This window comes from Fusarium graminearum, chromosome 4, assembly GCF_000240135.3.
Source record: "Fusarium graminearum PH-1 chromosome 4, whole genome shotgun sequence".
Classification (NCBI taxonomy): domain Eukaryota; kingdom Fungi; phylum Ascomycota; class Sordariomycetes; order Hypocreales; family Nectriaceae; genus Fusarium; species Fusarium graminearum.
The window spans coordinates 4,467,173-4,480,336 of NC_026477.1; the positions used below are offsets into that span (position 1 = coordinate 4,467,173).

Sequence of the window (13,164 nt, forward strand, 5' to 3'; positions counted from 1 at the left end):
ATCGAGTCTAGATCGAGTCTAGAACAGGTTAGATCAACAGACCAAGTTAGCTCTCGCCCGGCTGCTGGGCCATGAACGAGTGGCTGTGCAGTCAGCTGAGACACACCAAACGACAGACACCAGTCGAAAGAGGATGCCTACAAAAGCATTGACTTTTACTCCCGGTTAACCAACGTATACTAACAAGTCAGTGACGTCTGGCTAATATCTGATGTCAGGTTATTCAGTATGAGTGCGCCTCATTCTCAACCACACTTCATATAAGCCATTAAACTTCCCCCCGCATTATGAGCCTTTTAATCATGTACTCTGTGTCTGCCCTGCCAAGACCATGCCGTTATTATGCCTGCAGTCTCCAATGTCTTTGTCGCAGCCAAGGCTGTGGCAGAACTGACAAACGAAACTAGCGACCCATTACAGGTTATTTGTGCCTGGCCCGTCTCTGGCCAATACGGCACTGGTACTCGTGTTCTGTGAGTAGCTCCGAAAATTATCAATTGTGGCGAAAACTAATCTTGTTTTTACAGATACTATGTCCTCATCGCCGCGTGTCTTGTTGCGCGGAGGGAAGAATGGCTAGTCAATCCCTGTTTGGCGGCCGCTTTAGTTTTACCAGCTGTTGCTGCCATTCATGGTATCGTCCTAGTAGCGATGCATAATCCCGGTAAGACGAATATCACTTGTTACTAAAATGGATAACTAACCGAGAGTCAGATGCTGTTGATATGGACATTTTTGGAGCCTTTCAGCTATGCGCGATTGGTATTCTCGCCGCGCCGGTGACAGTCATGATGTCAAAAACATATTTCAATGACCCTGGCAGAAACACCATCTTTCTGTGGACATTTCTACTTTTGATCGGTATGTCGGTAATAACAATAAAATACCCAGCTTATTCTAACTATTTCCAGGCCTCTTGAGTATGACCATCGAGTTCTACCGCATAGAAACCCATGACTGTACCAAAGATGCTTTTGGAAATCCCGTGTCAAACATCGCCTCCAACTTCTCCTACATCGACGGCAACAACTGCGGTCTCATCTGCTCTACCCAAGACGGCCCTACATCGCCCATGAGAGGCGGATCAGCCGACAACATATATGTCATTCCCGCGCCGCACACACTCACTTTCGGCGCTGCGACACTTCTTGGGGCTGCATGTTGTGTACATGCTGTTCTTTGTCTAGTGTCCATGTGGGACAGAGTGCTGGAGATCAACTGGCGCCGACGATTCGGTCGACAGGAGGAAGAGGATACAGCCAGTGAAGATGGAGATGCTAACAAGGGCGTCATGAAAACGGTCAACGATACAATTGGATTCTTTTTGAGAATTCTGGCTGTTCCTGTCTTTGGAGGCGCTGGGTTGGCCATCTTGATAGTTGGGGAGATTAACTTCTTCAGTCCTCCGGTGGATTACCAGACAGAACCCATGGCTAATATCGGTAAGTTATTTATGACACATATCGTTACGACAGAGGCTAATATTTCTCAGGTCAATGGGCTCCAATCACAGGTACTGCGATGGCCATGATCGGATCACTGTATCTTCTACTCGCCAAACACGCAGAAGAAGCAGGCGATCCATACATGCCTCACCAATGCAATTGTCCTCACTGCCATATCGACAACAGTGCACGGCACAGTCAAATATCGCATCATGCCAGCATGTCTTCATTAAATAGTCGACACGTTGGTCCGAGCCTTTCTGTCATAGAAACTCACCCAACAATAACAACCAGCCAACTCTCACCAAGCACAGACCTCACACGTCCTCGGTCATTAATATCTCTACAACATCGAGAACCGTCTCTAGAAGGACACCAGAGTCTTAATTTCCCAACAAGAAATCCCTACAGACAAAAGATTGAGAACGCATTCTTTCGATTCGGCGAGATAATCGGAACTCCACCTCATGACTATATCACAGAACCCAAGGTTCGAAAGCCTGACCACGTTGATATACCGATGATACCAGGAGAGAGATACAGAAATGAGCGTGTATCAGCGGTGGAAAGGGAAAGAGATCAGCATCAGGATCTCGAGGAAGAGGCTCCTTCCATGAGATCAAGATCCAGCAGCTTTCGTGTAAATGAAGGCCCTCCGCCTAATGTTGAGAGATCTGCTTCATTACCAGTCACACCAGCAGCCGCAGTGATAAGAGCGAGATCGAGATCAAGATCAAATACAGGACCCAGAACTAGACTGCCATCTTTCAATTATCAATCATGATAGAAATAGAACTATAGACATGGTTTTTTTTTGGTTTTTTTTTTGGTTTTTTGGTTTTTTTTAAGATAAATTGACTATGGTTGCCATTTGTATTTGGAAGGAGATGCTTACAGGTGACATGATTGGTGTCTTTGCTTCTTGTTAGGAAGAAGAGTGCCAGGTGGACTGCATTTGATGGTTTATACAACGTTAAAAGAAAAAAGAAAAAAAAAAGAGGTTATCTTGTATCGAAAGCCATAGAAAGTAGGACATAAAAGTAACCTTAATCTCGCACTTTGTGTTATGCGAAGTCATGTTGCGTAGCGAGGCAGGCTGTGAATTGAATCATCAAGACCCGGCCCAAACGTAAAGTAATCGTATCCAGGTGGATTGCATAAAAACCGATGCTGATTTAGTGATTGGAATAAATATTAGATCATTTTTAGTGTATGTATTGCCTAAGAGTAGGCTAATGGTTTCGTCTACACTACATACTTAGGTACTTCAAGTCCCTATTTTTTTTAGCGATGCTTGGGTGCCTTACAAGGCCCCACTAATATTCGATCACTGTAATATGGGCTGAGTCATGTTCAGTTGTTTCATGTCGAACCAACAACATAAAAGAAGAGCCTGAACCCTCCTCTTTCACTTCAGAGTTCTTACTGCAAAAATGGCGCACATATCAATTCTCGACTGCCCCCAGGAGGTACAGCTCCAGATCGCCAGATTTGCTTGCCAAAGCGATTTGGCCAGGCTCTCGTTGACCTGTCGTGCCCTACACAACCTCACCGAGCCTCTGATTTATTCCTCTGTCAAATTTGAATGGGCGAGGGAGTTTCACCCGCCTATCACTCAATTAATGCAGTTACTCCGAACACTGCTTGAAAGACAGGACTTGTGCCCTTTGATACGTCATGCCGACTTTGAAGGCTTTGGCTATAGAGATGAACTAGGCTCGTTGCACTCGGATTGGACAGAAGAGGCTCTTGATCCGCCACCTGTCATCCCAGAGCTTCCCACCGATCAACTCTCCGCGGCCATAGGGAAAACAGGTGTTTCCAAGGCTGTCGTCGAGCAGTGGTTTGAAAAGGTCCAATCTGGTTCACCTGAAGCGTCGGCCGCCGTTCTCGTTTCTATACTACCAAACCTGGAACGCCTTTGTTTCTCCCCGAATTGGACCCACAACACGCGTTTCCTAGGGCATATGTTGCGAGCTGCACTCTGTGAAAAGCCCGAGCATGCATCAGAAGTAGGTTTGCCTTCTTTTACTTCGTTGAAGCACGTATCGCTTGCGCTACTTCTCCACCTAAATCGTCACCGACATCCAAGTAACACAGCAGATGCCCTGGCTTTGTTCTACTTGCCCAATATCGAGACTCTCTCAGTATCGATTGACAACCCCACCAGCTTCACTTGGCCCTCTTCTTCACCACCAAAGCCAACATCACTAAAATCCCTTGAGATCTTTCGGCTACGAGAGAGCCGCCTGGCACCAGTTTTATCAGTAGCAACGAATTTGAAGAAGCTAAAGTACAACTGGATGTACTGTCGTGAAGTCGACGACGAGGTCAGTAAGCAATCTGTGATGCTGGGCGCATTATCGGAAGCCCTCATTGAGACCAAAGACTCGCTTGAGGAGCTCGAAATCATCGCAGATACCCTCCCTTCACCCTCGTGTGGGGAGTACGAGCCACCAGATGTCACGTTCCAAGGGTCAATCTCTCGACTCAGTGAGATGCACAAGCTAAAGACTCTTTATATACCTTGGACATTTCTCACTGGAAGGAAAGGTCTTTCTACCGGCCCTGGTCTCATCGGGGCTGCAATTCCGCTAAACGTTGAACACTTAGCATTGGACGGTTTCGTCACGTGGTCTGAGGATGATTGTGTAGAGGATACAGATGAACTGATGGTTGATGGCTTCGCAAAGGAACTCGAGAGCGGCGCTTTGTTGCATCTGAAGTCACTGAAAAGTGTTTGCTTGCCGAACTCCCTATTTCTTGCTGGGTTGTCAGAAATCTTGGAGAACAGGATGAGAGCCCTTGAGGATCGATTTGGATTGGCATTGAGCTACGATAAGGGAAGAGATCGAGATTGACACGGACTTGTAGCTTGTATTGCTTTATGAAAACTTCTTCCGTTTATAGCTCGATAAGACTGTGTTCCTATGTATCCCTTAGGATATTAGAAAAATTAGCCGCTTAGAACATGAGAAACGAAATTAGTAGGTCAGCTTATGTTACTTAGACTATGCCCTTTAGGCTATTTATTTTTTATACACTAAGTGTTACATAAGAGGTTAACGTTTCTGCTACCTACTACTGTACATTTCCACGAAATTGAATGATGACGGCGTCTTGCTACAGTAGGGTATAAGTAAGGTAACTTGATTATCCGATGATTATCTAAGACCTAGATAAATCAGTAATAGCCTCTCTGTCCTTTATTATTAAGACTAGATGCTAAATGGAAGTGATTGATACGGTAAGATCTGGAGGCGTGCCTTAGCCACTTAGCTACGATCGTTCAATTTCGTGGAAATGTACGGTATCTAGGCATCCCAAATAATATTATTCCTACTACACATCTGGATCTGGCCTTTCTTCAAATTAGCAACGAATACCACAGAATTGCCATGCCTGCGTTTTTCAGCCAACGGATAAGTCGGAACGCAGACGTAATGATCGCAGCATCACGATGTTTTCTAAAATTAAAGGCCCATATTGATCCTTTGAAGAACTGCCGAAGGTGATATTCCGGACGCATTTTCCCATCATTACTCGCGGAAGCGAGAGTACAGCCCCTAATAACCAAGTTAGTTACAAATTAACTACGCGCTGTGATAATTATATGGAACCCTAGTTGGCCATTTGTCCAATCAGAGATCAACCAGCCTACCATGTAATGCGAGCTTGTTGCTAGAACCAACAACAAGATGCTAACAAGGAATCCTGAAACACAGTTGTTGGCTCGACTTGCCATTTCGACAATGGCTTTTCTATAATTGACGGGCCGTGCTGCGACTCCTGCATGATGATCTTTGCGACTTGGGAAATGCCCGACTGTTTTTATCCCTCATGTGTTGGTTCTCCCCTGTAAAGTTCCTTTACATGTCACCGCTTGGGTCAAATGCGAACTGAGCTTCTCGGCCAAATTGAATCACGAGGTGATAGCTAAATCACGCAGGACTGAGGGGGCCATGCTCGGTAGCATCGGAGAAGTGCCGACCCCTAGGGCACCAGAAGAATTGGCCGCTAGAATCATAAGAGACGAAATTAGTAAATCAGATTATACTACTTAGATTATGTTCTTTAGGTTATTTATTTTCGTAATCTAAGACTTAGGAGGTTAACATCTCTGCTACCCAGTAGCCGACCTTAAAACTGGAATTGGGGGCCAAGAGGAAGAAACAGACAAACCCTGTAAAGCTAACTAGCGGTTTGCTAACAATAGTTCCATTGGCATACATAAAAATCGCCAAGTGTCTGTGTTTACCGAGAGAGGGTGACACGTTCTATTTACTTCTAAATCGTATCATCATGCAACGTCTACGCTATGTTTTGGCACTTTTCGCTGCTGCTGGCTCAGCAGTAGCAGAGTGCCCGATCAAGCCTACTGGCAATATTGTCCTGAAGTACAAGGTGACTGAACCTGGAGAGGCAGTCAAGAAGGGTACCGAGCTGAGGATCCTTCCGGTCGGTGACTCTATCACAGTGGGTTACTTGAGCGACAGGCAGGGAGGTGACGGAAATGGGTACCGTGGGCAATTGAAGAAGGATCTTTCTGGTAAGAACACACGAGGGCAAGGCCGTCATTGAGAGAATGGTTGCTAATGTTGGCTAGGAGACAAGGTCGTCTTTGCTGGTACCGAATCATCGGGTACAATGATTGATGGAAACTATGTACGTACGCCGACTCACTTTGGACATTGTGACTAACTCCGGACTAGGCAGCATGGTCCGGAAAAACTATTCAGTACATTTCTGATCATGTCGATCCATCTCTCAAGCAACACCCCAACATCATCCTACTCGCGGCTGGTACTAATGACATGAACCCCAACCATGGCATCTCGAAAGAGGGGAATGACCCAAAGGATGCTGCTGATAGACTGGGTAAGCTCATTGACAAGATGTTCAAGGCATGCCCGGATGCAACCATTTTGGTAGCCATGATTATCAACACGTGTGATGATAAACAATCACCTGCTACAAAGGAGTTCCAGAAGTTTGTTCCTGGTGTCGTTAGGGCGCGTCACGATGATGGTAAGCATGTCTTGGCCGTGGACTTTACAACCTTCAAGACGAGCGACCTTCAAGACTGCATCCACCCTACCAACGATGGGTACAAGCTTATAGGCGACTATTGGTACAGCTTCATCCACCAGATTCCTAACAGTTGGATCAAGAAGCCAGTTGGACCAGACCCCAACGGTGGTGACAGTACTAATGGCAGTATTAATAAGAACATTCTACAGTTAAATATATTATTAATAATATTGAGATTCATTACCTAGGGTAGGTAATTAAAGGTTATACATATAATTTAAATAAATTCTTTATTAAGAATTTCGAAGATGTTAAAAAGAATAAAGCTTTAGCTTATAGTTCAAAAAATTAAATAAAATAATAAGAATATCCCTACCCTGGATTGAGGAAAGAGTTCTATTCAGATCATGTCAAAGTAGACAGTCGCAGATTTACCTAAGCATGCAACTAGTGGAAAGGACAAGTGCGTTACTTGTAATAGCAATCCTTAGTATAAGGGTATTGGAAAGATTACTCAGGGTGGCATTGGTAAGAATGGCGATTGGAAGTACCACAAGGACTGGAAAGCCGAGGGTCAAGTTGCCGAGGGACTTGGCTTGGTCAATCAATATGTCAGATTACATGACATGAATGGTGATGGCAAAGCAGGTAAGCATTGATTCTTGACTGTATCAGAATCTGGTGTCGAGGCTGACACTAATGACTGTCTCAGACTACATATGGATTCATCCCAAGACCAGAGAAATCACATGCTGGCTCAACAACCTTCCCAAACCATGGTAGGCTGGTAACAACAATGCTATCATTGGTAGCGGACTTGGTCCCGCGAAGACTATTTATCTGGCGGTAAGTTCCCATGCAATCACTCTATTAGCCAATACTAACCCACTGACAGGATATGAACGGGGATGGGGTGAGTAATTCGTCTGATCATAGGCGTCCATGCTGACTATCGGTAGATGGATGATTACCTTGTGGTAGACCCAGACAACGGGTCGGTTCGCGCATGGTGGAACTATGACCCTGATGAGAGCTGGGATAACGGCTGGAAATATGTTCCTGGCGGCGAGGTCACTTCGGGAGTGCCGCATGCCAACCTCGAGACTTTGCGATTCCCAGACATCAATGGTGATGGACTAGCTGATTATGTCTACATTGGTGAAGGTGGGTCGCTAAACCATCATCTGAACACTGGTTCTGTCGGAGGACGAGATGTTCTGTTTCATGCTATGGGAGGTATCGCTGCCAGAGCCGCCAGTGACATCTCCAAGTTGGTGTTTGCTGATGTAAGTGCAACGGTACCTAGACTTTAATGCCAGGCTAACAAGCATGTGTGACAGATGAATGGAGATGGCTGCGATGATAGGCTCTGTCTTGTCTCACGTCATAGTTCTTACATGGAGAGGATTAATATAAAGATAATGACGATGTGAAAGCATGGTATCGGCTATGAACCATTCTTTTCGAAATCACTCTTGTTCTCTTCCAACCAGGTCCTAAAATCCTGCATCCCAGGATTATAACTAAGGCACTCTTTCACATCCCCACCATATCCCTCATCTGCAAACCACTTGAACATATCACCAACAGACCCCTTCAACACAAACTTGACCGCGCTCGCAACCGGACAAGGAGCCAGAGCCATCCCCCGGCCGATGACTTGACGATAGATTGCATCCGCCTCTTGCTGCGTGAGCTCATCACCCACAAGGGTCAACGCCTTATTCCTGTACATATCGGGCCAGATGAGACTCTGAGCCGCAAACCAGCCAATGTCTTTAGTCGATACCATCTGGAGCTTCTTACTTCCCATCTGTTCCCACATTCGGGCGAAGCCCTTTCCATGGATATCAGTCGTGATGTTCTCGAAGAAGGTTACTGGCCGGAGAATAGTGTATGTCATCTGCTGTACGCTTTCACGCGCCTGCTGTTCGAGATGCTTCTCAATGGCGTATTTCGCGGCAAAGTTCTTGACGTAGGTTGGATTATTGGGTGATCTCTCAGGCCCGCCTCGATCTCCAGAGGAGTAGACAAAGTGCCGGACACCATGCTGTACGGCGGCGTTGATGACAGCTTTGCCTTGTTGTTCTTCTGCGTCCGAGTTGATCTGTACGCTGTAGACGCCCCATACTGGTCCAGCTTTGGCGAAAATTGCACCGACGTTGTCCAAATCACCCTCAACAACAGATATCTTGAGATTGGTTGCAAGTGCTCGAGCTTTGCGGCTGGTAGCGTCACGGGTGACTGCAATGAGATGGAAGGCAGAGTCGGGGGAGTGTGAGAGAATGTTGTCAATGGCAGCGCCGCCTTGCTTGCCGGTGGCGCCAAAGATCAACATAGTCTTTTGTGTATTGAATGTCGACATGTTGATTCTTGCACTGGGATAAAGCCTGGTTGATGGGTGGTTGTAGTAAGATTGTTAGTGTACTGTTTAGATGAGATGACCTTTAAGATTGCGGAAACTGTTGTATTTATATAGTGTAACTATTCGCATTCTCTTACACAAAGACGGCATCCGGGTTGATATTTTTACAAACATGGATCGATACGGAACAACTAAATCATCTCGAAACTCGTAGCTGAAAGATTGGTGTGCGAGTGCGAAGATATGCAGGGGAGCAAGGCTTAGCTTAAGACATACTAGCACATTCCAGGTTAGCCTTCAGCTTTGGTTTCCTTTTTCGGGCTGACAAGCGAATGCGAGTCGGTCAGTTTATTCGTCCATCCAATAGGTATTACCTATGATTTGGTGCTAGAGAGACAGGTGGTTTGCAATAAAGCCGGTACTGATTTAGTCGCTGACATAATTATTAGATCATTCTTAGTGTATATATGGCCTAAGAGTGGACTAATGATTTCGTCTGTTCTGCTACAAGTCCCTATTTTTTAGTAACCCGCCTGAGAGACAGAAAATAAGGCATATATGAATCTCTTACTACACACAGAGGAATACCTTTCAAGTGATAGAAAGTGATGTTCCTAACCGCAGTATAACCAGAATTGAACAGTAAATCACGATAAATATATCAAGCTGAAATGGGTTGCTATTCAATGTTGAATTATGATCGCTATTAATATTTGGTTAAACAAATGTTACGCATATAGGCTTTATGCCTTGGTGTCCACCTCTTGGTCTTTTCTTGATACATCCGTACCAGCGGTGACCTTGATCTCGTGACTGTGTTCCAGACCAGACAACACGATCCAGGTAGGCACGACGCAGAGAAGAGTGATACCAAAGTTGAGACCGATGCTGACAAAGTGGTTGGCATTGCCTTCAGATTGCATACTGTACACTGTTAGTATTTGATTCAATTATCAATCAGAAACTGGAGACTTACGCCCAAGCAACGGTCTGGCCCAAGGCCTCAAATCCTCGGAGAATACCACAGTGGTAAGACAAAGATGAGAGATCGGTGGTGTACTGTCCAATAAGCCAGTACAGGAACTGCTGGAAAGCTTGGCCACCGAACTGCCAGAAGAAGATGAGAGCATATGCCTTGCCAAATCCACCCTTAAACCAGTCAAAGACGGGTGGCTCAGCAGCGTCGTAAAACTGCTTCTGGAGAATAGTTGCCCAGATCCAGGTACCAGTAAGGATAGTGATGATGGTCAAGAAAGCAATTCGGGCTCGTGTCTTGATGTAGATCGACTGTCGGTCCAACAATCCCGCAATGAGGAACGAGCTGATAATTCCAGAAAAGTTGGTAAAGAAGGACGAAAAGGCGCGCGATCGAACGGTGAAGTAAGTTGTCAACCATGTGCTCATGAAGCCGTTGTAGAAGTAGCTGATGAAGAACGCAGGGATCAGAAGAAGCATACGCCTTGTGCAAAGCAGCGAGAAAACTGCCTTGAACTCGGCGGCCCAAGTAGGCTGCTTCTGCACGACGACGAGGGTTTGGTCTTTTCGCTGGACCTTTTCGGCGGGGCTGAGAAATAGGGAGATTGGGAGGCCGAGACACATAATCACGATAAAGACGATGTACGTTGCCGAGCTGACGGAGCCTTTGGAGGAGGATTGGGCGTTGAGACCGAGGTTGATGGCGCCTCCGACGATGGGGCCTGCTGCTTTGGCAGATTGCCAGATGGCTAAACAGTCAGCGCATTGTTATATCACAGAAGGAACAAACAACTTACCAAGGTAAAAAGCACGATCTTGAGGACTGGGATATCCAATAATAATGGCTGCTTCAGCTGCCCAGAAGAAACCAGCCGAGATACCACAAAGCGCACTTCCAAACAGCAAAAACCAAGTCTTGGGCGCAACATTGTTCGTGTAAAGACCAGCTCCGTAAATAGGATATCCAATAGCTCCTAGCGCAAGACCGTATCGTAGTCCGATTCTGTTATTAATGGCACCAGCCAGAATACACACTGCTGCGAAAAGTCCGTACACGAGCGCGTTAGCTGCTGATACAGCGTACGGCTCAGCTGCTCCTCCAGCACCTAGACCACCGAGAGCATCCCACATGCCCGGCGCAGTAAAAGAGACACCACATGCGATGGCGATTTGAAAGGGGATTGAGCGGAAGAATGAGGGTTTGTGTTGTGGCGAGGCGACTGCCACTGGGGCGTCGATGGATGCATCGCGTAAGGATGCCATTATGGATTAGGACGCTGAATTCGAGACAACGAGATCAAGTAGTTCAAAAACGGGTCTAGGATGAGATGGTATTTATTTATTCTACTCTATAGCGCAGAGACGCTTTTGCCATTGCGTGCGATTGCGTGCTTGCAAAACTCGTAGCTCGACCTGTCCGATCAACGTTGAAACCAAACTAAAAGGGGTTATCGATGGGGATTGGTATAAGAGCTAGGACCCATAGTCGAGGTTGTACCTGCAGTAATCCCACACCCAAGGTTTTGGTACGATACGAATAGTGGTGATATATCATATGTCCAGGTGGCCAGGGTCCCTAGCTGCATCCTTCGTATGTTTCTTAGGTTAGAGTTTGTTTCTTTCTGCAACTGTAAACAGCATCAACGTTGCTTCTCTTCTCAAAAGTGACTTGAGCTTGGATGACATTGCCTGCCGAGTACCGCCGAGCCGGACGAGTATCCCACGGGGCATTACCTAATGATAATTGGAATGATTGGGTCCGTTTAGTTTTGCGGGTTAGTGGGTGGATGGTAGAGAAATTACTTATGTTGGACGGAAAAGTGATAGGACCTTATTCAAGTTGTTAACTAAACAACTTAATATCAGGGATACAACTCCGTTTTCGGTATCGATATGCCTCGATATTGTGCTCTTGAACCGACATGTCGCATGAACAAGTGAAGATCTATCAATTCTTCAATCGGCTATCCCGATGAAAAATTGGAGAAACAGGATTGAAGAGTTTTAGCTTGCCACCGATGATGACAACTGTTTTGTCGAACTGCAGATCGAAAACTATCTCATCTTATCATTCAGTCTTGTCTTATCTTATCTTATCGTCTCGTATCAGGTATGAGATCATCGTGAAAGTAAACACTGTAGGGTATTGTCCTGTGCCTCAATCCTGCAACTCTCATGCCAAGATTCTACAACGCATGTGAGTTCCCCTCAGTAGATCATGGGTTGGCAATTACACATGAACCTCGGTAGAGATCAATTGAGGGATAACCCCTCTTTAAGGAGGTATTTTTTGATTCATTCTGTAGGAACAATGGTGGATGCAACCTCATTTATCAACATCGACACAGACCACACGTGCTCTGACTCAAAGTAATCAACACAACATGTCTGTCGATAACACCCAACCAGAAGGCGAAAATCCCATCGGTGATTTCACAGTTGAACTACTCGGTACTCAATCATCCAGCAACAGCGCCAGTCGTCGCGATCTAGGCTTTACCGGCCAACTCGGTGGAAAATGGTACGCTGTGTATGGCGATGTACTGTGGTGTGACGCTGGCGTTACCCACCCATCAGAAGATACTGAGGGTTTCCATGGAATGGTCAGAAATGCTGTATCTGCTTTGACTGACGACCCTTTGGTCGTTGACGACTTGCATCTCAACGATGATGAGCCTGTCCCCCATCAAAAGCAATTCATGCCGTTCAACGAAGAGTGGGGAGAAACCAATACCTTTGGTTTCGGAGGCACCGGAATTGCCGAGACGGATCCCGATAGTGCAACTGGTGTTCTTTACTACCTCGTTGTGAGTAAATATCTTTGTAACAACTGGATATGCGCTAATTAACAGAACGACGACGAGCACTACAAAGGCGCCGGAGTAGCCAAGATCGAACTAGTCGACGATGTCCCTACAGTTACAGATCGCTACGGTGATCACGGTATCTGGTGGAACGGAGATGAACTTCCAAAGTACGGCGACGTAGCAACTTATCGAGATGTCAACAGCGAATATATCTACATTCTCGGCAATCCACCAAACACATTCACCGACTTCCCTGACAAAAACTATGTCTACATGGCACGCGTACCCGCCTGTGATGCTTTTGACCTCGACAAGTACGAGTATTGGTGGGGAAGAGAACAGGGATGGAAGAGTGAGCCACTTACAGAATGTAACTGCGAAACAGCTGTCATGTGGGGTGTTGGACAAGGGCAGATTGTTTACAACAAGCATTTTGAAACGTACTTTTACGTTCATCTTGATCTCGGTGCGTTTCGCCAATCTTGTCCCCATATCATGGATCTTGACTAACGAATCCAGGTGGAACGGTGTTTCTCAAGAC

At 46.0% G+C, this 13,164-nt stretch overlaps 7 protein-coding genes across 7 annotated transcripts; 5 read left to right on the forward strand and 2 right to left on the reverse strand.

Moving 5' to 3' along the window:
- Window positions 1-342: 342 nt before the first annotated feature.
- FGSG_07777 (uncharacterized protein) lies at window positions 343-1,531 on the forward strand (the record flags this gene model as incomplete). The annotated part of the gene is made up of 5 exons (XM_011329292.1): window positions 343-473; window positions 528-664; window positions 715-861; window positions 912-1,442; window positions 1,476-1,531. 5 exons carry the CDS (start codon window positions 343-345, stop codon window positions 1,529-1,531), a joined length of 1,002 nt encoding a protein of 333 aa, XP_011327594.1.
- Window positions 1,532-2,878: 1,347 nt separating this feature from the next.
- FGSG_07778 (uncharacterized protein) lies at window positions 2,879-4,306 on the forward strand (the record flags this gene model as incomplete). The annotated part of the gene is made up of 1 exon (XM_011329293.1): window positions 2,879-4,306. One exon carries the CDS (start codon window positions 2,879-2,881, stop codon window positions 4,304-4,306), a length of 1,428 nt encoding a protein of 475 aa, XP_011327595.1.
- A 1,441-nt stretch (window positions 4,307-5,747) lies between these two features.
- FGSG_13219 (uncharacterized protein) lies at window positions 5,748-6,729 on the forward strand (the record flags this gene model as incomplete). The annotated part of the gene is made up of 3 exons (XM_011329294.1): window positions 5,748-5,994; window positions 6,162-6,662; window positions 6,725-6,729. The coding sequence occupies 3 exons, from the start codon at window positions 5,748-5,750 to the stop codon at window positions 6,727-6,729; spliced, it is 753 nt and encodes a 250-aa protein (XP_011327596.1).
- Window positions 6,730-6,917: 188 nt separating this feature from the next.
- On the forward strand, window positions 6,918-7,789 carry FGSG_13220 (uncharacterized protein; the record flags this gene model as incomplete). The annotated part of the gene is given in 6 exon segments (XM_011329295.1): window positions 6,918-6,950; window positions 6,968-7,124; window positions 7,152-7,255; window positions 7,260-7,322; window positions 7,372-7,389; window positions 7,436-7,789. Coding segments are annotated over 6 exon segments (729 nt in total).
- A 134-nt stretch (window positions 7,790-7,923) lies between these two features.
- On the reverse strand, window positions 7,924-8,841 carry FGSG_07780 (uncharacterized protein; the record flags this gene model as incomplete). Its single annotated transcript, XM_011329296.1, has 1 exon — window positions 7,924-8,841. One exon carries the CDS (start codon window positions 8,839-8,841, stop codon window positions 7,924-7,926), a length of 918 nt encoding a protein of 305 aa, XP_011327598.1.
- Window positions 8,842-9,584: 743 nt separating this feature from the next.
- Window positions 9,585-11,079, reverse strand: FGSG_07781 (uncharacterized protein; the record flags this gene model as incomplete). The annotated part of the gene is made up of 3 exons (XM_011329297.1): window positions 9,585-9,765; window positions 9,818-10,565; window positions 10,614-11,079. 3 exons carry the CDS (start codon window positions 11,077-11,079, stop codon window positions 9,585-9,587), a joined length of 1,395 nt encoding a protein of 464 aa, XP_011327599.1.
- A 1,121-nt stretch (window positions 11,080-12,200) lies between these two features.
- On the forward strand, window positions 12,201-13,133 carry FGSG_07782 (uncharacterized protein; the record flags this gene model as incomplete). The annotated part of the gene is made up of 2 exons (XM_011329298.1): window positions 12,201-12,623; window positions 12,681-13,133. 2 exons carry the CDS (start codon window positions 12,201-12,203, stop codon window positions 13,131-13,133), a joined length of 876 nt encoding a protein of 291 aa, XP_011327600.1.
- Window positions 13,134-13,164: the final 31 nt, after the last annotated feature.